Raw genomic sequence first — 25,746 nt, forward strand, 5'->3', positions numbered from 1 at the left:
CGGCCAGTGGGAGCCGCGATTGGCCGAACCTGCAGACACGGCAGGTAAACAAACCGGCCCAGCCTGCCAGGGTGCTTACCCGCATGCCAAAGGTTGCCGATCCCTAATCTAATACATTGTCGTTTTGTTTACCTGGAGTGTTTTGTTTACCTGGCACACCACTTCCCGCAGTTCCCATTGGCTGGGAACGGCGAACCGCGGCCACAGGGAGCTGAGGGGCTCCATGACTGCAGATGCTCCAAGTAAACAAAATGTCCAAACCCGCCAGCAGCTTACCCTGACAGCCAGGAGCCAAACTTTGCCAACCCCTGAAATATAGGGTCATACAGTTTTTGCTATTTTTACCTAACCATCTTGGGGGGTCGGCTTATAAACGAATGGGCTAATGAACGAGTACATACGGTAAATAAAATACACACAAATTTTCATGACAAGTGTTGCCCGAGAATTGGCAGCAAATATTGTGACATGTTATTAATATTATTGAAGCTAGATATTGATCATTTGGGCCTAAATCATATACCTGATCCTGCAGACGAGCTTCCCTTATGGAATCTTATGCCCACATAGAGTCCTGTTTGCTGGAAGTTCTCGTAGGTAGATCCCATCGCAAAACTGGGGCTTTATTCCTTACTCAGGCCAAACTCCCCTTCACTACCTCTTACAGAGAGATTTGGCCAACTGCAAGTTTCTTTTTCTAAGATAAGCAAACGGCTGGATATTAAAAATAACCAATGAAAAATGTGAGGTCGAGAGAGAGATATTATATTTTTCCATATTGGTTTTACACTTTCTAATAATACTTTTAGTTGAGTTAATAGTGTGGGTTTCAGGGACATGTGACTACAACATAAAACATGTTCAAAGAGCTTAACGAAGTTGGACTTTTTTATATGGTTGTGGCAATCATGTTTGCATATTGCCAATACAGGATATCTAGTACCTAGGAAAAGCTGATCTTTTGTATTCACTTGTTCATATCTTGATTTATGACATATATGTCTTGCCTATCTAGAAAGATACATACTCATCCTAACATTTTACCTTTTCAAAATGTAGGTACATAACAGTCCTTATCAAAGCTTTCAGCTGCTCTGGTATTTTTTTTGTTTAACTTTTTACTGCTTTCATATATGCTCATTGATTAGTACCCAATTGTAAACAAATTCCTATTCAATTAGCACAAATAAATATCAGATGTGTCTTTTACAAGTTGATTTATTATACAAGATTTGCAGAATCTTGGCTTTGTCAGTATGTAATAGGTTACAGTATGCCAGCTCTAGTTTAACATGGAATAAAGTTAGAAATGTCATTCAGAGCACTTAGAACACACAACATTAAATTGGTAACAGGTAACATTAAGTTTTGTCTTTAGCATCATTTTCAATTTATTGACTTATGCAGATGTGTTCCAATTTATATAATTTTTTTGGAATGACAACACTGATTGCAAAACAATTGCCCAAGCTTTTCTGGGCTTCTTTTTATAGTGCCTGCAGATGAATTCTGATTGGGGGATGAATATATGAGGAAAGTCTCGGGATCAGTATGGATTTCAAGTTAAAGCTAGGCCAGGATATTTTGGCTCTACTTATGTTTTGGAAGACAAGAATGCATTTATGTTGCTGATGTTGGCAGGTCACCAACATTTGTGTAATTTCCACTACCTTTGAAGATTACTTCCCTCCACCCTCTAACTGGAAATAGAAACTGAGTGAAACTCTCCCCAAAATATACTCATGTCTTAGATAGCAGTGAATGGTTTTGAATGCTACATTTTAATGTAAGGTACAGGACACAGTTGCTTCATGCACTTGACTTATATAAATATCCTGTACTGTAAGTCATCTATAATTGGTTTACAAGTGAGGGGACTAGAATGTTATCTACTCATTTGAATGTGAGAGAAAATAATTATATATTCTGTTTTTATTGTCCTTGTTCTACAGTTTGGGCTGGATAATATTGCAGTAGCACAATGTTATGATAACACAGATTATTTGCAGGGTGTGTTATGTGAATTCTGGAAAATATTGGGCTTTTTTATCCTTTTCCAGTTATTAATCTGTAATTTTGGATAAACTGAAGTTTGGTTCAGCATAAATAAGAAAGGAAAATAAATAATTAAAATACTTTAATAATACAGTTCCCAATGTTGGCAATTTAAGAATGAAATCAAGGTTTGTTATCTTTAAGCTTCATTTAAGGAAAGAAAAAAGTTACTTGCTTTTAAATAGATATTGTTTCAAGAAGCTTAATCCATGTCATGAACAAAGTGGTAACTGCTAATAAGCCTATCTTTTGCTAACCAAGTCTTTCCTCAGCTTCGCTGCCAGGACTGGCATTGCAGTCAACTGTAACATTTGTTATTTCCTCATCTCTTATACTAACTCTGTCTTTCTGGTTCTTTTTCTCCAATAGTAGTTTAATCAGCTCTTTCTCAGCTTTCTTTTTCCTTTTGGCGTGTGTTGTGTTATTTTACCCCCATATACTAACTCTGCACGACAAGCTTCTCTTTAAAACAATTTTTAACCCTTTCCCTCAGTGTCAGTTTTTACCTTCTGAGTACATCCACTCACGCCCATCTCCTTTGTCTATGTCTGTCCATTATATGATGTGATCACAGAAGAAGCGGAATCATCAAGAAGAAGAAACTCAGGTCTGTCTCTTCTACTGTTTTTCTCTCTGTTATTTTTTCATTTTATGTGTCCTGTATATTTTATCATATCCCATCTCACATACTTTCCCCCTTTTTGTCCCCTCAATATATTTAAACACTTCATGATTGTAAAAATTTAATTTTAGATGTTTACCATCTGTATATAGATAATTATTTTACCAGTGCATGTAAACTATGTACTGCACAAAAAATACTAAGTGTTGAAGTAAATGGAATGGTGCCATACACATAAAAAAATACCTTATCTTACTCATTTCAAACTACCTATTATAGTTTCCCCAAATTACTGCTTATTCCCCATATCCATTTTCTTTCTATGTTAGCTTCTAAGATCCCTGTCAACTCACATTGCCTACTGGTGAGGTGTGGTTTATCACTGCATTCAAAAACTGTTCCAGAAGTTACAGAAACTCAAATATTTTAGCATTCTTTTTCTTTCTTGTGGAAAAGGTAGTTTCAAAATTGAAGATTTTCATTAGCTTGCATTCGATGCTCTGAGATCCTGATCTTTAACTTAATCAAATGCAGCATTGATTTTAGAAGATAAACTTGTTAGAGTTCAAGCACTGTTCTCCCATACCAAAAAGGGTGTGATAAGAAAATAAGGATGTAATGACTAAACATTGGAGAGCTGTTTATGTAGTGATTAATATCTATGTTGTTCAGTACTTTTCTCAAGGCTGTGTACCTCTTATTTCTTCTGGAGATTTCATCTTTCATATCACTGCTGCTGTTTTTAATAGTAGGTGATGAGGGAGGATAACTATTGAGCAGCCCTTCACTCACCTCATTTTTCAGGAGGGGAATGTAGGGCAGGAAGCAGAGTTCTTTTACAGGACCTATAACAGCTGAATTGCTACTTATCCTTTAAAAGGAGTGGGGAAGGAGTGACTAGAGCCATTGCTGCTCTCCTTAGTGAGGATGGAGAATAGACAGCAGAGGAGTTAGGTGGAGAGGAAGACTTAGGAAAGTGAGAGCCCACTATAAGCAGCAGTATTGTCAACGCTGAGGATTCAAAAATCGTGAGTCAGGCTCTGAAATCACAACACTGAATAAAAATTCTGATACTTTAAAGACAATAGATGTTCCATTCTAGTTTTTTGAGCCTTTAGGGTTCAAATTTTCAAGTTTTTCTTTGCAGCTATGATGGCTAAAACCAGAGGTTTTTATGTAATAAGATCATAGAATTATAGAATATCAGGGTTGGAAGGGACCTCAGGAGGTCATCTAGTCCAACCTCCTGCTCAAAACAGGACCAGTCCCCAACTAAATCATCCCAGCCAGGGCTTTGTCAGGCCTGACCTTAAAAATCTCTAAGAAAGGAGTTTCTACCACCTCCCTAGGTAACCCATTCCAGTGCTTCACCACCCTTCTAGTGAAAAGGTTTTTCCTACTATTCAACCTAAACCTCCCCCACTGCAACTTGAGACCATTACTCCTTGTCATCTGGTACCACTGAGAACAGTCTAGATCCATCCTCTTTGGAACCCCCTTTCAGGTAGATGAAAGCAGCTATCAAATCCCACCTCATTCTCCCTTGTGCAGACGAAACAATCCCAGTTCCCACGGCCTCTACTCATAAGTCATGAGCTCCAACCCCCTAATCATTTTTGTAGCCCTCGGCTGGATTCTTTCCAATTTGTCCACATCCTTCATGTAGTGTGGGGCCCAAAACTGGACACAGTACTCCAGATGAGGCCTCACCAATGTCAAATAGAGGGGAATGATCACGTCCCTCGATCTGCTGGCAGTGCCCCTACTTATACAGCCCAAAAGGCTGTTAGCCTTCTTGGCAACAAGGGCACACTGTTGACTCATATCCAGCTTCTCGTCCACTATAACCCCTAGGTTCTTTTCTGCAGAATGGCTGCCGAGCAACTCAGTCCCTAGTCTGTAGCAGTACATGGGATTCTTCCACCCTAAGTGCAGGACTCTGCACTTGTCCTTGTTGAACCTCATCAGATTTCTTTTGGCCCAATCCTCTAATTTGTATAGGTCCCTCTGTATCCTATCCCTACCCTCCAGCGTATCTACCATTCCTCCCAGTTTAGTGCCATCTGCAAACTTGCTGAGGGTGCAGTCCACGCCATCCTCCAGATCATTAATGAAGATATTGAACAAAACCGGCCCCAGGACCAACCCTTGGGGCACTCCGCTTCATACCAGCTGCCAACTAGACATGGAGCCATTGATCACTACCCATTGAGCCCGATTATCTAGCCAGCTTTCTATCCACCTTATAGTCCATTCATTCAGCCCATACTTCTTTAACTTGCCGGAAAGAATGCTGTGGGAGGCGATATCAAAAGCTTTGCTAAAGTCAAGGAATAACACGTTCACTGCTTTCCCCTCGTCCACAGAGCCAGTTATCTCATCATAGAAGGCAATTAGGTTAGTCAGGCATGACCAATGGCTCTGCAATCACATCCGCCAACTCCTTTAGCACCCTCGGATGCAGTGCATCTGACCCCATGGACTTGTGCTCATCCAGCTTTTCTAAATAGTCCTGAACCACTTCTTTCTCCACAGAGGGCTGGTCACCTCCTCCCTATGCTGTGCTGCCCAATGCAGTAGTCTGGGAGCTGACCTCGTTCGTGAAGACAGAGTCAAAAAAAGCATTGAGTACATTAGCTTTTTCCACATCCTCTGTCACTAGGTTGCCTCCCTCATTCAGTAAGGGGCCCACACTTTCCTTGACTTTCTTCTTGTTGCTAACATACCTGAAGAAATTCTTCTTGTTACTCTTAACATCTCTTACTAGCTGCAACTCCAAATGTGATTTGGCCTTCCTGATTTCACTCCTGCATGCCTGAGCAATATTTTTATACTCCTTCCTGGTCATTTGTGCAATCTTCCACTTCTTGTAAGCTTATTTTTTGTGTTTAAGATCAGCAAGGATTTCACTGTTAAGCCAAGCTGGTCGCCTGCCATATTTACTATTCTTTCTACACATCGGGATGGTTTGTTCCTCCAACCTCAATAAGGATTCTTTAAAATACAGCCAACTCTCCTGGACTCCTTTCCCCCTCATGTTATTCTCCCATGGGATCCTGCCCATCAGTTCCCTGAGGGAGTCAGAGTCTGATTTTCTGAAGTCCAGGGTCTGTATTCTGCTGCTCTCCTTTCTTCCTTGTGTCAGGATCCTGAACTCGACCATCTCGTGGTCACTGCCTCCCAGATTCCCATCCACTTTTGCTTCCCCTACTAATTCTTTCCTGTTTGTGAGCAGCAGGTCAAGAAGAGCTCTGCCCCTAGTTGGTTCCTCCAGCACTTGCATCAGGAAATTGCCCTCTACACTTTCCAAAAACTTCCTGGATTGTCTGTGCACCACTGTATTGCTCTCCCAGCAGATATCAGGGTGATTGAAGTCTCCCATGAGAACCAGGGCCTGTGATCTAGTAACTTCTGTTAGTTGCCGGAAGAAAGCCTCATCCACCTGGTCTGGTGGTCTATAGCAGACTCCCACCATGACATCCCCCTTGTTGCTTACACTTCTAAACTTAATCCAGAGACTCTCAGGTTTTTCTGCAGTTTCATACCGGAGCTCTGAGCAGTCATACTGCTCTCTTACATACAATGCAACTCCCCCACCTTTTCTGCCCTGCCTGTCCTTCCTGAACAGTTTGTATCCACCCATGACAGTACTCCAGTCATGTAAGTTATCCCACCAAGTCTCTGTTATTCCAATCACACCATAATTCCTTGACTTCCAGTTCTGCCTGCTTGTTTCCCAGGTTTCTTGCATTTGTGTAAAGGCACTTAAGATAACTCTCTGATCATCCTGCTTTCTCAGTATGAGGCAGGAGACCTCCCCTCTTGTGCTGTCCTGCTTATGCTTCCTCCCAGTATCCCACTTCCCCACTTACCTCAGGGCTTTGGTCTCCTTTCCCCCGTGAACCTAGTTTAAAGCCCTCCTCACTAGGTTAGCCAGCCTACTTGCGTAGCTGCTCTTCCCTCTCTTTGTTAGGTGGACCCCGTCTCTGCCTAGCACTCCTCCTTCTTGGAACAGCATCCCATGGTCGAAGAATCCAAAGCCTTCTCTCCGACACCACCTGCGTAGCCATTTGTTGACTTCTACAATTTGACTGTCTCTACCCAGGCCTTTTCCTTCCACAGGGAGGATGGATGAGAACACCACTTGCGCCTCAAACTCCTTTATCCTTCTTTCCAGAGCCACATAGTCTGCAGTGATCCGCTCAAGGTCTTTCTTGGCAGTATCATTGGTGCCCACATGGAGAAGCAGGAAGGGGTAGCGATCCGAAGGCTTGATGAGTCTCGGCAGTCTCTCCATCACATCGTGAATCCTAGCTCCTGGCAAGCAGCAGACTTCTCAGTTTTCCCGGTCAGGACGGCCGATAGATGACTCAGTCCCCCTGAGGAGGGAGTCCCTGACCACCACCACCTGCCTCCTTCTCTTGCGAGCAGTGGTCATGGAACCCCTATCTCTAGGACAGTGCATCTCATGCCTTCCTATCGATGGAGTCTCCTTCTGCTCCCTTCCCTCAGATGTATCATCTAGTACACTCTCCACATTAATACCTGTGGAGAGAACATGAAAACGGTTGCTCATCTGTATCTGCATTGCTGGTACATGGACGCTCCTCTTTCTTCTTCTGGAGGTCACATGCTACCAACTTACTTCACCATCCTTCTGTCCCCGCTGTGCAGCCTGATCTGATTCTTCAGAATGTTGTGCCCGTAGAAGCATATCCTGACGTCTGTCCAGGAAATCTTCATTTTCTCTTATGCAACACAGGGTTGATACTTGTTTCTCCAGACCTTGAACCTTCTCTTCCAATATGGAGACCAGCTTGCACTCTGTACAGACAAAGTCGCTTCTGTCCTGTGGAAGAAAGACAAACATGGCACATCCTGTGCAGGTCACAACAGCCGATTGCTCACCATCCATATTACCTTCCTTCTAAGAGCTTCCTCAGCTATTGCAGGAACTACTCAGAGAAGCCTGCAAGATGATAGCCTCATTAGTGGGCTCTCCCCACGCGAACTTCCAGTCAGACTCCCTCTGTTAGCCTCTCCACTGTTTGCCGCTCAGCTGGTTCGCAGCTGACTGACCATTGGGGTTGGGGCTTAAAAAAACCAAAACAAATATTGAGACTTGTGATCAAATTTGGAAGTGTCGGTAACACTGACTGCAATAGAGGAGCATGCAAAGAAATGTGGGGAGGAGGGAAGTGCACAGAATTAATTTAATAGTGGGGAGAAATAGAAGAGCCCATAGTTCATTGGTTGGGAGAGAGGGTAACAGGAGAACCAAGGACTCAATCATTCAGAGTAAAAAGAGGGAAGCCCAAATTATACTTGTCAAAGGAGGGGAGCAGAGAGACCTGGATTTATTTAAGATGTTCTCTTCTGTTTCTGTAATAACACATTGGGTCCACTATATATAATGCTACATATAATGCTAACTTATTTTAATATTAATATGAACATATCTAATTGAGCATAGAGTTCAAACCAGGGAATGTTTAAATATGCTAATAATGTCTGTGTAAGGAATGAATGAATAAAACATTTAGGAATGTGCAACCAAAAAACAGCATCTCATATTTTTTTGTACAATAGAGCCACAATGCCTGCTGCAGTGTATGTGCCCAGAGAGGTCACAATCCTACAAACAAGCCCATTTAAGCAATGGGCTTGTAATGCAGCAAGGGATGTTTAGGTTGGACATTAGGAAAAACTTCCTAGCTATCAGGGTAGTTAACCACTGGAACAAATTGCCTAGAGAAGTTGTGGAATTTCCATCATTGGATGTTTTTAGGAGGAGGTTAGATAAACACCTTAGATAATACTTAGTTCTGCCTTGAGTGCAGGGGACTGGACTAGAAGACCTCTCGAGGTCCCTTTCAGTCCTATGATTCTGTGAAACATGCATGATTGTCGTTTTCCTCAATTACTCATTTATACCAAGGTAAACACATTAATTTTTGCAGGAACAAGGTCAGATACAGTACATGGGCATATATTGTAATTCTGTGGTATCTTCTTAATTGACAACACTATTTTCACATACTCAGATGTGGATGTACCACCCATAATGCATGAGTAATTGACTTAGCACCTCCCTATCGCAACATTCATCTAAGTCAGAGACAAGGCCTGGAAAATTTTATTTTTCAGAAAAGTATGAATGGAAATGATCTAGGATAGAAATTCTTAGCCAGTTTTAACTATATCTGGCACTCCAGCTGTGCAGTATATTGCTGACAGTAAAGCTATATTGAAATACTTTTATGAAGGTTGCAAAATTAAGCTCTCAAAACTTAGGAAAAGCCAGAATTGAGGTAGGTCATGCAACCTTCATTCTGCCCCATGGTGTGTATGCATTATGATACAATCTTTATTTACATGATCACATACTACTTTTTCCAAAGGACCCAGCATTATTCAGTGCACAGAATGCACTGAGCTCACTAAATGAATTAGGGCTGTGTGGTGAATGAGGCAGAAATATGTAGCAATGTGTCATATTTTCTGTAGAAGGTGTAGGAGGAGTGTAAAAAATAAGGCAGAGAAAGGATGATTTTGTGGTTAAAGCAGGTGAATGCCTCCTAGGAGAGCTTGATTCTCTTCTTGCCTCTGCCACATATTTTCTAAGTGAGTTACTGAAACCAGATTTTTGCTGTGTGTTCCTCATGTTTTGGGAACCCAACATGAGAAGGGCCCAATTTTCACAAGTGCTGAGCACTCACAATTGCAGCAAAAGTAAGTGTCAGCTGTGGAACCTCTGGCCAGAGTTGGGAGCCAGGAGGCCCCTCTGTCTAATGCTAACTCTGATGGTGACTCCCGGTGTAGCTTTAAGCAGTTCACTGTGCCGCTCTATCTCAGTTCCCCATCTGCAATAGTTACCCAGCTACCTCTCAGGCAGGAGTGTTGTGAAGATTCATTTATTATTCATTTAAAACTATAAAATGCTAAGTATTTGAAAAATTATGCCACATAATTGGTCAACACATGCAAATGTTGTTCTTATGCTCTTTGTACTCATCTGCGAAATAGTGACGATAATGGTTTTGTATCTCAAAGGAGAGTTGTGGATATAAATTAACATTTTGTGAGGCACTCAGATACTTCAGTGATGAGTACCATAGAAAACCCTATGAGGAAATTAATAGTTCCATATTCAGTGCAGAGTTTGGATGATGAGTACTACATAAGGTGTGAGACCACAACTGAATGATGAGAATAAAGAAGAAATACTGAACAGTTGCCTGAGCACTGTCCATCCTGTGGACAAAATAGTATGTGATCATGTAATTAAAGACTGTACCATAATGAATATGCACAAAGAGACAGAACTTAGGTTGCATGGGCAACCATACTTCTGGCATGTCATAACTTTTGAGAGCTTGATTTTGAAACGTTAATAACATTCTACGAAATTAGATTCTGCATGTAATTTCCTAGTGTTGTTTGGCTTGTTGGATTGTTTAAAAAAACAAATTAAGCAATATGCAGTTGCATTACTTCCTTCAGGGTCATCAGAAAGAAGTGAACCCTAGCCCTTCAGCAATACAGCTTAAACCTCTACCACTTAAACTAAAGGAGTAATTGCAATGGCTAGCAGCCAGGGTAGGCTGTTACCCTCTTTACACAAGCCACTACAGGAGGAAGTATAACATTTTGAAATAAAAACAAGAAGGAGTCTGGTGGCACCTTAAAGACTAACAGATTTATTTGGGCATAAGCTTTCGTGAGTAAAAACCTCACTTCTTCGGATGCAACAGAAGTTGCTCCATTTTTCAGACATCATGGCCAACCACAGGGATTTTACAGGTCCTTTCGAAGAGGCAGTCCATCCAGGTGGATGAGAATTGGATCTGCTGTATTAAGGGATGTAGATTCTATTCCCAACTCTGCCAAAAATGATTTTATATAACATCTCAAAGGATGGCTGACACAGGGACGAACAGGAATAGGAGGAAGGAAGACCTGAGTTGGTTCTCTGCCTCCACAAAGTACTCAGAGCTGCCCAAGCCTATGCATTAGGCTGCACTGATTCCTGCCATCCCTGAAATGGGGAGCAGTATGATCTGCCACTACTGGCACTTGCCCTGATGCAAGGATGAACCTTCCAGAGTGTCTGCTACCACTCGTTCCCTACCGCATCCTAATCTCTCTCACACACAATGACTATTTGTTTTGTTTAAGAACATAATATTTAAATAATTCTGAATCATCCAGTTTTGCATATTACAAGCCTCTATAACTGCCCACTCCTAGTAGTTATCTTTGTCTTTCCTCTCCTACTTCACCCTAATATTTGTTACACTCCTTTGGGTCTTGTATTAAATTAGTTAGTAAGCTCTTCTGAACAAGGATTGTGCCTTCCTACTGTACTTAGCTCAGTCAGGACCTCATTTTTAAGGCCTCCTCCAAAAGACATATGCAATTTACCAACTCAGTGTATCTAGCTCAGAAGAATATTGAACTGAGTTTACCCTATCATTTTTTGAACCTGTGGTTCTAGTGAGTCTTGGTCTTTCTGTCCTAAGGATTAGATCACCAAGTCATTTCCTTCAGTGGTTTTACTAAGCAGTGTTATTTATTTAGCAAATTACAGTCAATTTGAAGTAATATCATTAATATGTTTTAGGCACTGTAATAGAAATTGGTGTAATTGATGAGAAATATCCTCGGAGTCTCTTTTTTTAATGTATCAGTCTGAGGCCAAGAATAGACATGATGTCTAGTTCTCAAATAGAAAACAGTAAAGACATACTCCTTCTTGAGGGACTCCAGTGACTTAAGAGTTTTCATCCCACCCTTCCCCTGTGAGTACTGTGGTTGACTCTTCAATCTCCTTTAAATTTCCTTTTAAAATAATAAAGATCTTTTCTGAAAAAAAAATATTTTGTTTCTTGTACAGAAACATTTAACTTCTTTCCACATCAGCTATTCAAGTTCTCTGCACTCAGGCTGTGTGTGGGTCATAGCTAGATGATAATAATATAACCCCCCCTGGAAAGAATTGCTGCATACAGTGTCTTTCCAGAGGTCAGGGGTCAGATATCTGTAGGTCTTGCAGGTGGCACTGAAGGTGGCTTTTACACACTTGCCTACTTTGGCTATACAGCTCCGGACTGTAGTACAACACTCATGAAAAACAGCCACCACCAGCAGTTTCTTTGGAACTGTGGACAGCAAGAATAAAGAGCATCAGGATAGACTCATAATGCAAGGTAGAGTATGAATGAGGCTTGCCAGTGTTCTTACCCCAGCATCCTCCTCATTCAGGTAGCATGTACAGTTTAGCCAATATGCTTGTTCCAGGAATAGCCGTGCTGGTTTCCTTGGAGGCTGTCCTTAAAGGCCTCAAATGCAACCTGTATTAGCTGATCCTGTGGAAACAGGTGGTAAACATAGGCATTTTCCTCCATTACACCACAGCTTGGCCTACTCTTAGGAAGAGTTTTACTGTTGTTAAATATATGCTATTCATGGGATATGAATAAAAGTAGTGGCAAATACCCAGCCAGTCTCTTTCTTAAATCAGGAAGTAAGGCATACAGTAAAATATTTTTTTTGGAATACAGAGGAAGTGATAGGGGTTTTTGGGGGGCGGGGGAAGGGGTAGAAATAGAAGTAGAAATTGAATTAGTTAGAATGCTTTGAAGAATTCAAGGAATCCTAACTCTTTGTTATTGCATGTAAGAGGAGTACAGAGCTGTTGATGTGTCCTAGTTTTGCTATTTGAAACCAAACATTTTTAAAAAATTAGTCCAAAAAAACTCTTGTAAAATGTTTGTTTTGAGAAGATTATTATTTTAGTGAGTGTTAACACAAAGTTGCTATTATACTCTTTATAAAGCAAATTACAAAAAGGTTACCTCCTTTTCTACCTTGTATGGAAATAAGTGTGGTAACTTACAGTAGTTTTGGCTAATATTTTATAAAGTGGGTACCTAAACCCATATTGAGGCATCTCAATGAAATGGAAGTTGTGGGTACTCAGCACCTCAGAAAATCAGCCTCCTATCCTTTTATAAAAAAAAATAGGCACCTAAATATGGATTTAGGGTCTAAGTTGACCACTGTTACTATAGTTATACCATTTATTTTAGCCTAAGGGTTTAGAAAAAATATGTTATATGATGTAAACAATATATTTTTTTTATCTTTTGGGGTTGGAAAATGACCTAAGTGTTTCTTATCACAAAGAATGTTGGGGCATCTGTTGAGGAGGTTGATGCTATTGGTTGGCCATAATTCATAATGCTGAAGTGCTTCTAGTTTATTTTTATGTTTTAATCATTTTTTACATTTTAATCAATGTCATTTCCTTTAGAATTAAAAGTTCATATTTTCTGCTGATCAGCATGATATTTATTAAAATGATTCAACAACATTCATAAAGAAAAGTTGCACTCACCTATCTAATGTTGTATGTTAGTATAAGTTTGAGGGGAAAAAACATTTAAATTGTAGAAGCTAGTGATGGGTGAATGATTGATTCCAAGGCCAGAAAGGACCATTGTGATCTTCTAGTCCTCCTGTATAACACAGGCCAGAGAATTTTCCTCAAAATGATCCCTAGGGCATATCTTTTAGAAAACGTCCAATCTTGATTTAACAAGTGCCAGTGATTGAGAATCCAGCACAACCCTTGGAAAACATGGAGTACTGTGTACTGGCATAGGGTGACCAGACGTCCCGATAAAATCCCCGATTTCGGGGTGTGCCCTGCATAATTGTCCCGATATCCGCCGGCAGCGGTTTTTTTTTTTTTGTTCCGCCGACTGGGACTGACTCTTTTTTTTTTTTTGCTATTGCCCCATGTGTCCCGATTTTTTCTTTCCCTCATCTGGTCACCCTAGTACTGGCACGAGTTTGGGATAATCATAGTCAGTGTTTTAGTAATATGTGTTTTATTTGCTATTGGTAAATGATCTGACTTTCCCAGAGTGTTTTTAATTGATATATTAATATAAAATCAAACTAAAAAAGAAATAAAACACAGCATTTCAACGATTCATTCATATTCACTAAGTACAATATATACACACAACTCTGACATTTTAACCAGCTTCTCATTCTTTTCTTTGACAGTTGCACTCATTGCTATAATCTAAATCTACCCATTTATAGAAAACCAAAACTTCATTAATATCAAAGAAGGCAATTTTCCAAATACTAGTTTTTTATAGCAATATATATTCATTAACTCATCAACATTTAAAAAGCAACAAAATAGTTAAAAATTTGAATGCCATTTGTTTTTTACTAAATGAAAATAAATGTATTAGTTTTTTTATTATTTGAGCCCATTATGTCTGATACTATCCCTTTAAACAAAAATCTCACATAAAACTCTTTCCATAAAATATAATACTAATTTTGACAGAATTTTTCTCTCCTTCTATTTTTATTTTTATTTTTATTTTGTTACAGAAAACATAGAATGCAAGTGAGGAGCTCTGGGATTCTAGCCCTGTGCACATTTCTTTAAATCATGTTGCCCCTGAATTGAGCACTGCTGCCATAATGTTTTATATTAATAGCCCTCAACAATTCCTATTATTTTTGTTGCAATTTTTGCTGCACTGTGCACATTCATACTAATAAATTTTGTCAAAAACACTTGCGATGAATATTTCATTGAGCTTTAAAATCAGCTAGGAATTTAATTAGCATTCTGTACTCTTCATTCCATCTCCTAAATAGACATATAGAATCAAAAAGGGCCCTACAAGATCTGTGAATCATAGAATCATAGACTTTAAGGTCAGAAGGGACCACTATGATCGTCCAGTCCGACCTCCTGCACAATGCAGGCCACAGAATCCCACCCACCCACTCCTATATCAAACCCCTAACCCATGTCTGAACTATTGAAGTCCTCAAGTCGTTTAAAGACTTCAAGGTTCAGAGAATCCTTCAATAAGTGACCTTTGCCCCACGCTGCAGAGGAAGGCAAAAAACCACCAGGGCCTCTGCCAATCTGTCCTGGAGGAAAATTCCTTCCCAACCCCAAATATGGTGATCAGCTAAACCCTGAGCACGTGGGCAAGACTCACCAGCCAGACACCCAGGAAAGAATTCTCTGTAGTAACTCAGATCCTACCCCATCTAACATCCCATCACAGGTCATTGGGCATATTTACCGCTAATAGTCAAAGATCAATTAATTGCCAAAATTAGGCTATCCCATCATACCATCCCCTCCATAAACTTATCAAGCTTAGTCTTGAAGCCAGATATGTCTTTTGCCCCCACTGCTCCCCTTGCAAGGCTGTTCCAGAATTTCACTCCTCTGATGGTTAGAAACCTTCATCTAATTTCAAACTTCCTGATGAGCAGTTTATATCCATTTGTTTTTGTGTCCACATTGGTACTGAGCTTAAATAATTCCTCTCCCTCCCTGGTGTTTATCCCTCTGATATATTTATAGAGAGCAATCATATCTCCCCTCCGCCTTCTTCTGGTTAGACTAAACAAGCCAAGCTCTTTGAGTCTCCTTTCATAAGACAGGTTTTCCATTCCTCGGATCATCCTAATAGCCCTTCTCTGTACCTGTTCCAGTTTGAATTCATCTTTCTTAAACATGGGAGACCAGAACTGCACACAGTATTCCAGATGAGGTCTCACCAGTGCCTTGTATATTGGTACTAACACCTCCTTATCTCTACTGGAAATACCTCGCCTGATGCATCCCAAGACCGCATTAGCTTTTTTCAGGGCCATATCACATTGGCGGCTCATAGTCATCCTGTGATCAACCAATACTTCGAGGTCCTTCTCCTCCTCTGTTACTTCCAACTGATGCGTCCCCAGTTTATAACAAAAATTCTTGTTATTGATCCCTCAATGCATGATCTTGCACTTTTCGCTATTAAATTTCATCCTATTACTATTATTCCAGTTTACAAGATCATCCAGATCTTCCTGTATGATATCCCGGTCCTTCTCTGTATTGGCAATACCTCCCAGCTTTGTGTCATCCATAAAATTTATTAGCACATTCCCACTTTTTGTGCCAAGGTCAGTAATAAAAAGTTTAAATAAGATTGGTCCCAAAACCGATCCTTGAGGAACTCCACCAGTAATCTCCCTCTAGCCTGACAGTTCACCTTTCAGTATGACCCATTGTAGTCTCCCCTTTAACCAGTTCCTTCTCCACCTTTCAGTTTCCATATTGATCCCCATCTTTTCCAATTTAGCTAATAATTCCCCATGTGTAACCGTATCAAATGCCTTACTGAAATCAAGGTCAATTAGATCCACTGCGTTTCCTTTGTCTAAAAGATCTGTTACCTTCTCAAAGAAGGAGATCAGGTTGGTTTGGCATGTTGTATTTTGTCCCAATTACCATTGACCTCAATGTCCTAAACTACTTTCTCCTTCAAAATTTTTTCCAAGACCTTGCATACTACAGATGTCAAACTAACAACCCTGTAGTTATCCGGATCACTTTTTCCCCCCTTTCTTAAAAATAGGAACTATGTTAGCAATTTTCCAGTCACACGGTACAACTCCTGAGTTGACAGATTCATTAAAAATTCTTGCTAATGGGCTTGCAATTTCATGTGCCAGTTCCTTTAATATTCTTGGATGAAGATTATCTGGGCCCCCTGATTTAGTCCCATTAAGCTGTTTGAGTTTGGCTTCGGCCGTGGATGTGGTAATATCTACCTCCATATTCTCATTCCCACTTGTCATCCTACCATTATCCCTAAGCTCCTCATTAAAGACTGAGGCAAAGTATTTGTTTAGATATTGGGCCATGCCTAGATTATCCTTAACCTCCACTCCATCCTCAGTGTGTAGCGGTCCCACTTCTTCTTTCTTTGTTTTCTTCTTATTTATATGGCTATAGAACCTTTTACTATTGGTTTTAATTCCCTTTGCAAGGTCCAACTCTACATGGCATTTGACCTTTCTCACTTTATCCCTACATGTTCTGACCTCAATAAGGTAGCTGATCCCTCCCATCTTCCACTCCTTGTGGGCTTTCGGCTTTTTCTTAATCACCTCTCTGAGATGCTTGCCTATGAATTTTTCCCCCTTTCTTGGGATGCAGGCTTCTGATAGTTTCTGCAACTTTGACTTGAAGTAATTCCAGCCCTCATCTGCCTTTAGATCCACAAGTTCTTAAATCCAATCCACTTCCCTAACTAATTTCCTTATTTTTTTTAAGTTAGCCCTTTTGAAATCAAAAACCCTAGTCACAGATCTATTTTTGTTTATCCTTCGATTTAGTTTGAACAGAATTAGCTCATGATCGCTCAAACCAAGGTTGTCCCCTACAACCATTTCTTCTATGAGGTCCTAACTACTCACCAAAACCAAATCCCCTCTTGTTGGTTCAGCAACTACTTGGTGAAGGAATCCATCAGCTATCACATCCAGGAAAATCTGAGCCCTATTATTATTACTAGCATTTGTCCTCCAGTCTATATTTGGGAAGTTAAAGTCTCCCATGATCACAAAATTCCCATTAGTATTTACTTCATTAAAAACATTAAAGAGGTCTCTATCCATATCCAAATCGGATCCCGGTGATCTATAGCGCACCACAAGTAATATCCCAAGGGAGGCTCTAGTAGCTTTCTTCCCCAGTGTGATTTTTGCCCAGACAGATTCTGTCTTATCCATTCCATCACTTCTTATTTCTTTACAGTCTACCTCATAATTGATATACAATGCTACTCTACCACCTTTGCCTTTATTTCTGTCTTTCCTAAACAGCACATACCCTTCAATACCTGTATTCCAGTCATGACTACTATTCCACCATGTTTCTGTTATCCCTATAATATCTGGTTACACTTCCAGCACCAGTAACTCTAGTTCCTCCATTTTGTTACCTAGGCTCCTCACATTGGTGTACAAACATCTTAATTTTTGCTGTTTGGCTTTGCTAACATTCTTTACCCGATTAGGCCCAGACATTCTACTGCCAGTATCACCTATTAGACTGATATCTACACTACCCTTCCTCCTTATGTCCATTCTCTTACCCACAGCTGTATCCTTTCCTCCTTCGTTTTCTTCCCTCTCAATGTTAAAATCCGGCGTGGAGACATCTCCCAATTATCTCCCCTAAATTCCTAGTTTAAAGCTCTCTTAATCAGTTGTGCCAGCCTCCATCCTAGAAGTCTATTTCCCTCCCTACTCAGGTGAAGTCCATCCCGAGAGAACAGTCCTCTGTCCATGAATGCCTCCCAATGGCCATACATCCCAAAGCCTTCCTTATAGCACCACTGCCTGAGCCATCTGTTGATCGTCATAATCTTGTCACACCTTTATTGCCCTTCTCTAGGAACTGGCCAAATCCCACTGAAGATCACCTGAGCCTTGATTTCCTTAAGCGTCTTCCCAAGCCTGGCATAGTCTCCCTTGATATGTTCCAGCGAGAATCTAGCCATATCATTTGTTCCCACATGAAGGACAATCAGTGGCTTCTTTCCCGCTCCCATTAGGATCGTCTTCAGCCTCAGGTTCACATCCCATATCTTAGCACCCGGCAGACAGTACACCCTTCTGTCCTCTGGATCAGATCTGGTTACAGGCCTGTCTATTCTTCTCAGTAAGGAGTCCCCAATCACGTAGACCTGCCTTTTCCTGGTGATGGTGCGATTCTCGGGTCTATCCCCTGTTCTCTCTGGCTGCAAGTCCTCTCGATTCCTATTCTCCCTTGCAATCCTCTGCAACCCATCCCGTATCCTCCTAGGGCTCATATTTAATGTTGTTATCTCCATTGACTCTTCCCCTCTTCCTATAGGACTAGTTGTGGGGAACATAGGTAGTGGTTAACTATTGTATGCAGGCTTAGGGATCGTTGTTAAACAAGGGTCAAATACAGGGGCTATTCCGTTTTGTAGCAAAGTGAGGAATATGTGAATCTTGAAAGAAACACAGATATACACACCTATAGTCCAATCTAGCTGCGGCCCAACACAGATCATTTCTGCAATGTACAGAAATCCACTTACGTGAAGTGTATTGTTTCTTTCCCAGACAAATTGGATAACTTTGATACAGTTAGAGTTCAATACTTTATTCAGTTCATCTGGTCATACACAGGATACAATATCAGGATTTCAGTCTATATATTAAGGTTAATTCAAGACACAGAAAAGTAAAAAAGGAATAATATTGGTTAATATGAAGGATATAGAAAGGAAAGAAAAGCCTAATTAAGTAATCATAAAGACTGAAATACACAAGCTTATTTAATTGTTTCTCTTGCAGCATTGCTGTAAATATGTAAACTGTGCTTATAGGCTCAGCTAGTCTTATTTTCTTACCAAATATACACATAGAATAAGTCACTCCATTTTCAAAACACTTAATTGATCTTCAAGGAATTTTCTTGAGCTTATTAAAAATGGGGGTCAGATTCCCAGCTAAAATAAACTGGTGTAGTTTACTGAAGTAATTGAGACCAGCCCCTGACCAGCCTCACACACTGAAGGGCAGAAAGATAATGCAACCAGAAGAGCTGTGAGCCAGAATTTTCAGAAGTGACTAATGATTTGTCATTAGTAAGGTGTCCAATTTGAGACCATTTAAAATGGCTGATTGTCACTGGACTGGTGTTGAACACTTTCGAAATATCAGGTTCCTTTCAAGCTCCCTTCTTTTTAGCAACCACATACTCATATAAAGATGTGCTGCAGAAAAATCTTGTAATTTAGGCAGTTGGAAAAATATGTCCTTCAAAGCATCTCAGCATATGAGGAAAATAATAAGTTTATCCTACATCATATCAGAAATAGATTTCCACATTTTTAGATGCTGTTGCAGACTGAACAGAGATTTCTTCTCAATATTTATATGAAAATAATTTAGAACATCTTTAATCATAATCTGTGCCTCAAATCAAGGGTATTATCATGATGGATGCCACTTAACTCTCACAAACTTTAGATTGAACCAATTACAATAATTCCTTGTATACAATTATTTTTAGATAGCAAAAAGGATAGCTATACTTTTGAGAAAGTAATGAGAGAAAGTATTGTATTCCTAGCCATCATATTGGTGAGTCCAAGCGGCGTAAAAGAAAACATAGATGTATGAAAACTCAAAAGGTTTAGCAATTTGTTTAATTAAGAAGATGAAATGAGTTTGCCAGGGCCAACATACCATAACAGAAGGCAAGAGAATACAAATAAATGTAACTGCAAATAATAAAATACTTGAAAGAGCAAAAATAATCTGTTTCTAAATATCTAATTACCATTACTTACTACCAAATGACATTGCATGCAGTGTTGTTGTAGCTGTGTCAGACCCAGGATATTAGAGAGACAAGGTGAGTGAGGTCATATCTTTTATTGGACGTACTTCTAAAAAGAACACTGTGTAGCTTGAAAGCTTGTCTCTCCCACAAACAGAAGTTCGTCCAATAAAAAATATTACCTCACCCACCTTGTCTCTCTAATACTATTCATGTTGTAGGTTATATGAAGACCTACTGTATATGAGAGCACAAGGCTGGATAGGAGGTGTATAGGATAAGGTATAGGATAGGAGGTGTATAGCACAAGGCTGGATAGGAGGCCTGCACCTATACACAGGGACCAAGCATATTAATATACCTTATAGAATAGTGACTTCCCCAGGTGAGCAGAGAGGGGGTAGAATGATGGCTTGCCATGTTCCCCTCCACATTGACCAGGAGAGCTGATTCCCCACAGGAAAGTGAATGAAAGCTGTGCTGCATCAAAGGATGATGTACTATCCATGCCTTCCCTGCATTCCAAGAGCCTATATTTGTATGATGCACATATACCCTGACACTGCTTTGAGTTGTTCCTTAGGCACGATTTGGCCCTTTCCTTTGGTAGCTAACTACAAATTGTAGATTAAGTCAGATTTGTGATATTTATTTAAGATTTATCTTTTGTATTATTCCACTAGGACAGAGGTGTCTGTGCACTATAAATAATAATAATGTGGAAACGCTCCCCTAATAAGTGGCAATTCTGAAATAAAATATTTAATAATTTGAATGATACCATGAATTTTGGATTTGTGACCTGCTGGAGTTTTTTGTTCCATCAACATTTCAGTGATTTTTGTTTGGTTGGTTTTGGTTTAGTTTTGTTTTTAATTAATCTTATTTTGGCTTATGATGAGAAAGAGAGAAACTGAGTTGAAAAATAAATATACTTCTAATTCTAATTAAAAGTAAATTTCCTTTTGACATTGAATGCTTATACATTAATTGCCAAACTTAGATTTCAAAGTATAGTGTATGTGCTGGCAAACTTTTTGGATAGGGATTCAGTTCATTTTCATTTCCTGTTTCCAGAGAAACACTTAGGTCCATATACAGCCCTTGATCTACATTCAAAATGTCTGTTGACATAAGTCAGTAGGAATTATGTGCAAAAACTGAGGGCTGTGTACTGCCTTTATTATCTTCTGTTTTATTTTTCATCATACCCCAGCTTGAAGACAAAACTACAGTAACATTGTCATTAAATCTGGTGACCTGTGGGAGCTACAAGAATTGGTTATCTAAAGAAAGGTTTAAAGTAGTTCCTGGGGGGGGGGAATGAGACATTTAATATTCCTGCTTGACTGAATGCTATATATGCTTCATAAAACATATAGCACAAGTATGTTTGGGGTTTTTCTTTATATGACACCGTATTCATGAGAACCATAGGCTAACTGTGTTGCTGTCTTTTGTATGGACTGTTTTAATGAGACTGGAAGTGCATACATACCCATGGGTTCCCTCCAGTAACTCTAATAAGGGTGCAAAAATGTACATGCTAATACACAGTGAATAACCTTCTGAGTGTAGCACACTTTACTTGTTTGGTTGACAAATTCATGAATTCAAATTAATTTGATGGATTTTACTCCTTTAATGCATGATTTCTTTTACTTTTATTATTATTTTCTGCATTCTTTCTCTCCTTTTGTTTTTGGTTTACACATTGCTTTCATTTGTTTATAGAAGAAAAGAAAGCAGATCCAGAGAATGGGAATGCAGGTAGGGCAGCTTATTCAAAATCTCTTAGTGTGTTTGCCTTAGACGATGTACAACTACAATATTTAGCCAGAATGTGTATTATACAGCTGGTATACAGTATTGTATTTCCTTTGATGCAAAATTAGGAGTAGAAAACATAACCTAAGAAATACATTTTGGGCTTTCCCTAGAGAATGACACCTCTATTTGAGCTTAATAGGCAATCACATTCACACTGTCTCACTCCAAATATAGTTGAATGAGCTTTTATCTCCTTGCATGCAAAAATCTGACCCTGTAAACAGTTGGGTTTGGAATAAATTATGTATTAATCACATCACTAATTAGAGCCTCTTTTTTAAAACTGTTAACATAAGGCCAACATTTAATGTCCCCAAGTCATGATAACAATAAATCAGGAACCCAATATTGAAATAGTTAAATCTTTAATTCAAGATAAAAACAGAAATGTGGATTGTAAACTGTGCTGGAGCAGTGCATCGGTGCCCACTCTGAGCCAGTTCACCCCTCCCACCCCACCGCCAGCATGTTCTCAGGGCTGCTCTAAATTGTGGCCATGTTCAAGCACCTCCAAGCAGCCATTCTGCAGCCTGGCATGCTGAATTTTAGCAGCACTACAGCCATGCCCGCTTCCCCTGGACACACTTTCTCTGCCAGGGTTCGGAAGGAGGTACACAGTGCCCGCTATTCTGGCTCCTCACCAATTATTTTGGATCTGTTACTTATAGAATATTATCTATTAGTAAAATTCTGAGACGAGGTTCAAAGCATAAGCAAATTGTTGGAGCTATGAACTCCACCTGTTTGGGACCTTAGCCTATATAATAGCTTACATGGAGACAACATTGAGACAACTTTGGCTTTTTCTTTTTTTTTGACACGAGGGCAATTCAGCCATCCTGCATTCCCTTCCTGTTCCCAACCAGGATATGTATCAAAATGGCTGTCAATTCTCACCATCTTCCCTCCAGCTGTGATTTGGAAATAGGGGGCAGTGGAAATAGGAGTTGTAGAGTTTTCATTGATTTACTAGTAGGGTTGAAGATTTCTTGGAGGAAGGAATTCAAAAATTCAATAATAATGCTAAAACTTAAGGGAGGATCTATAAACAATGTAGGTCTGCAAAGTTCTCTCTGCAATAAACAGAAAGTATCCCAGCATAATTAAATCAACTGTGAGTCTATAAATTGGGCTAAATATGAATATAAAATAAAACAAAAACATATGTTTATATTGATAATCTTATTTGGATAATTTAGGAATGACATTTACCCCAGAGATTCTGTAGAAGGTGCTATATATGGACATGTCTACACTAGAAACACTATAGCCATGGAGTTGCATCTACATTACTGCAGTATAGATATGTACTGCAGCAACAGAAGAGGTTCTTCCGTCACTGTAGTAAAGGGCTTAAATAGTGTACTGATCCTTGCGGAAGGCCTCTGCACATGGCTGATATTTGCTGTAAGTTCAAGACCTGTATCACGGTAGAGAGGGGTAGAATTGGAGCTGTGCAAAGTATCAGCTTTCACTTTGCCATGTGTTCATATATAAAAACAGACATTCTGTTTTGTGAGATATTTCTCAATATTTGTGAGATTTTCTATATACAAGAGGTAATATTTCTCCATTTCTTACAATTTCCTCAGCTTTTCATGGCAAGAATGACAGAATGCGAACTCTTCCAAGTTTAACAAAAATGATGATTTCATAATAGGGCAAAACCAAAATGCTAATATTTTACCCTTAACCCCTTTCTCTTTTCATTAAAAACACCAAAAAAGTATGGATTAATCTGCAAAATATTCTGTTTTCATGGAAATCTATTTTTTTAAACTAGGGGTTGGAGTATTTTCATTCATCTTTAGTGACACTGGTGTGGTATTTCTGTCATTGAAAAGAAGAAAAATATTCCAAGTGAGGATGCATTTAGCTGTGCTTTTTAGAAGCTATCAAGAAATTCAACCGTCTTTCAATCTATTAATCAAAGCGCTTGCATCTCCCTTTTCAAAGTAGGAAATAAAATAATTATTGAAAAATAAAGTTAATCACTATCAAAAGCACTTTAATTAAATAGAAAATTACCGAAGAGTCAGTGTGGTCCCTTGATGCTTTCCAACTATTGGTTCAGGTTTATATAGTAGCTGATTTAAACGTTGTGGGATACATTAGATTTATCTTCTTTTAGGGTTTTTCACTGTATGCTTTATTATTAGCTGCCTCTATCCCTGCATTTTCTTCTTGTTCATTCATTTCCCCCATTGATTTTCATTCCAAGAATTAGTATTTGGGATGGGCTGTTTTTGTTTAGGTCATTTTAGATTTTTTTAAGGAAAAGCAGAGACCATAAGGGCATGCTGCTGATAGGACATTACATTTATTTTTTATTTTCCACACCCTTCCTCACCCACAATTTCCTGTTGCAGGTTTTGTAGTCAACAGGCCTCTCTTGTACCAAGTAGTGGCATCAGTAGAACTATCGCTAGAGGATATTCAAAGTATAGTTCAGAGGGCCTGCACATGGACCTGTTTTGCCACTTAGATTTCTCCTTAAAACCCATGTTTAGGGTTTGTGTGTGACTTCAGTGGGACGGGGGAAAGTTAGGTTCCCCCCAATCCTGTATTTAGGTGCCTAAATAAATGGGCAGATTTTCAACAATGCTGAATACACAGCAGATTCCATTCACAAATTAAATTTTCCTTTGCAAATCTTCATCTTCCTCGGAAAAATGTATAGTATGTGAAGTTTGTCAGTCAAATCTAATGTGACTTAGTCACAATAATGTATGAAAAGTAATGCTGTTAGTTACATTGCGTCAGCTAGAAACTTTGGGCCTGATTCTCCACTCCCTTCTTTTTGTTTACATTGGTGTAACTCCATTGACTGCAACGGAGTTATTCCTGATTTACGTCAGAATAAGTGGGAGGAGAATCAGACCATTTATATACACAGTACATATCTATATTTTGCTTGATTGGAGAGATGCCGTTTTTGCTTGGACATTTGCCCACCATTTTCTTTGAGGGTTGCTACCTTCCACCTCCCGTGTTCTCTCTCATGCATTTGTTTTGGTACTTTCTTTTGGCACTATTCATACTTTCAGCCACTGCAGATTGGCTGAAAAGGGCTGCTGCCTGAGCGACATAGCAAGCATCCTTTTCCCAGACTGAGGCTAACTATGTGCTTAGTCTCCTGTAGTCCTGTAGAATGAAATCCTGAAATCACTCTTGAAGCTGGATGTCATTATAGAGTGATACAGCAACACCACTGGGCAGCTTGTTAGCATTTCTTTCCAAAATTATTTTTAAAAAATTGTTACAGACATATTAAATTATGGTAAATCAAAGTAATGCCAATCAATCAGATTATTTCCAGTGATCCTTATTTACTGATAGAAACTAAAATCAGTCATTTCATATAAAAGAGCTAAAATCACCATAATAGAACATATCACAAGATCAATATCTCCTTTGGAAATAAACATGTTGCTTTTGCATTACTGCTTATTTTCTTTAAATAAAAGTCTTGATTTCTCCTGTAGCAGCAATAAATTCTTCAGTGAGACATTCTATTCCATTTACATTCTCTCCTAATTTGAAAGTTTTCTTAATATTAACTGTGGAGAATAAAATATTTGCCAAGGTACTGTTAAAATACTTTATTCTTTATTACTATTTCTTGCAATTATGGCTTTTCTCCCAGGTTTTACACAAAAGGATAATTTTTAAATGTTTTTAATTTACCTGGAAATACAGATACAGTAATTTAAGCAAAAGTCAGATTGTATCCCATCTGTTAGAAATTGTATGAGCACCACTTTAAACTCAGGATCGAAAATTAATTGATTATTTATTTATTTATTTATTTTTATTTGACAGGTGGTATGGATGTAGAAGAAAGAAATCGTCAAATGAAAATAAGCAAGTACAAACAGGCAGCAGGATCAGACTCCAGGCTGGAGCAAGATTATCATTCTAAGGCAAGGGAGTTTTGTTTTGAAAAGCAGCAAAATATGCTAATCTAAAACATTTGATATCCTTTTAGGGTGATGTAGACAAATGAACCTTGCATAGGGTGGGCTTT

At 39.2% G+C, this 25,746-nt stretch overlaps 1 protein-coding gene across 19 annotated transcripts in view; it reads left to right on the forward strand.

Annotated features, from left to right (window-relative positions):
- Nucleotides 1-25,746, forward strand: part of RIMS2 (regulating synaptic membrane exocytosis 2) — a 767,247-nt gene that overhangs the window by 614,750 nt on the left and 126,751 nt on the right. For 13 of the 19 annotated variants that reach the window (XM_034763436.1, XM_034763437.1, XM_034763438.1 and 10 more), the window contains 2 exons: nt 2,630-2,662; nt 25,542-25,642. The exons of 2 other annotated variants lie outside the window; for them this stretch is intronic. In XM_034763436.1, the coding sequence (XP_034619327.1) occupies nt 2,630-2,662; nt 25,542-25,642 (134 nt within the window). The remainder of the gene's footprint in view (nt 1-2,629; nt 2,663-25,541; nt 25,643-25,746) is intronic. 4 more of the 19 variants (XM_034763440.1, XM_034763457.1, XM_034763455.1 and 1 more) reach the window with 1 other exon arrangement.

Source organism: Trachemys scripta, chromosome 2 (assembly GCF_013100865.1).
Source record: "Trachemys scripta elegans isolate TJP31775 chromosome 2, CAS_Tse_1.0, whole genome shotgun sequence".
NCBI classification, from domain to species: domain Eukaryota; kingdom Metazoa; phylum Chordata; order Testudines; family Emydidae; genus Trachemys; species Trachemys scripta.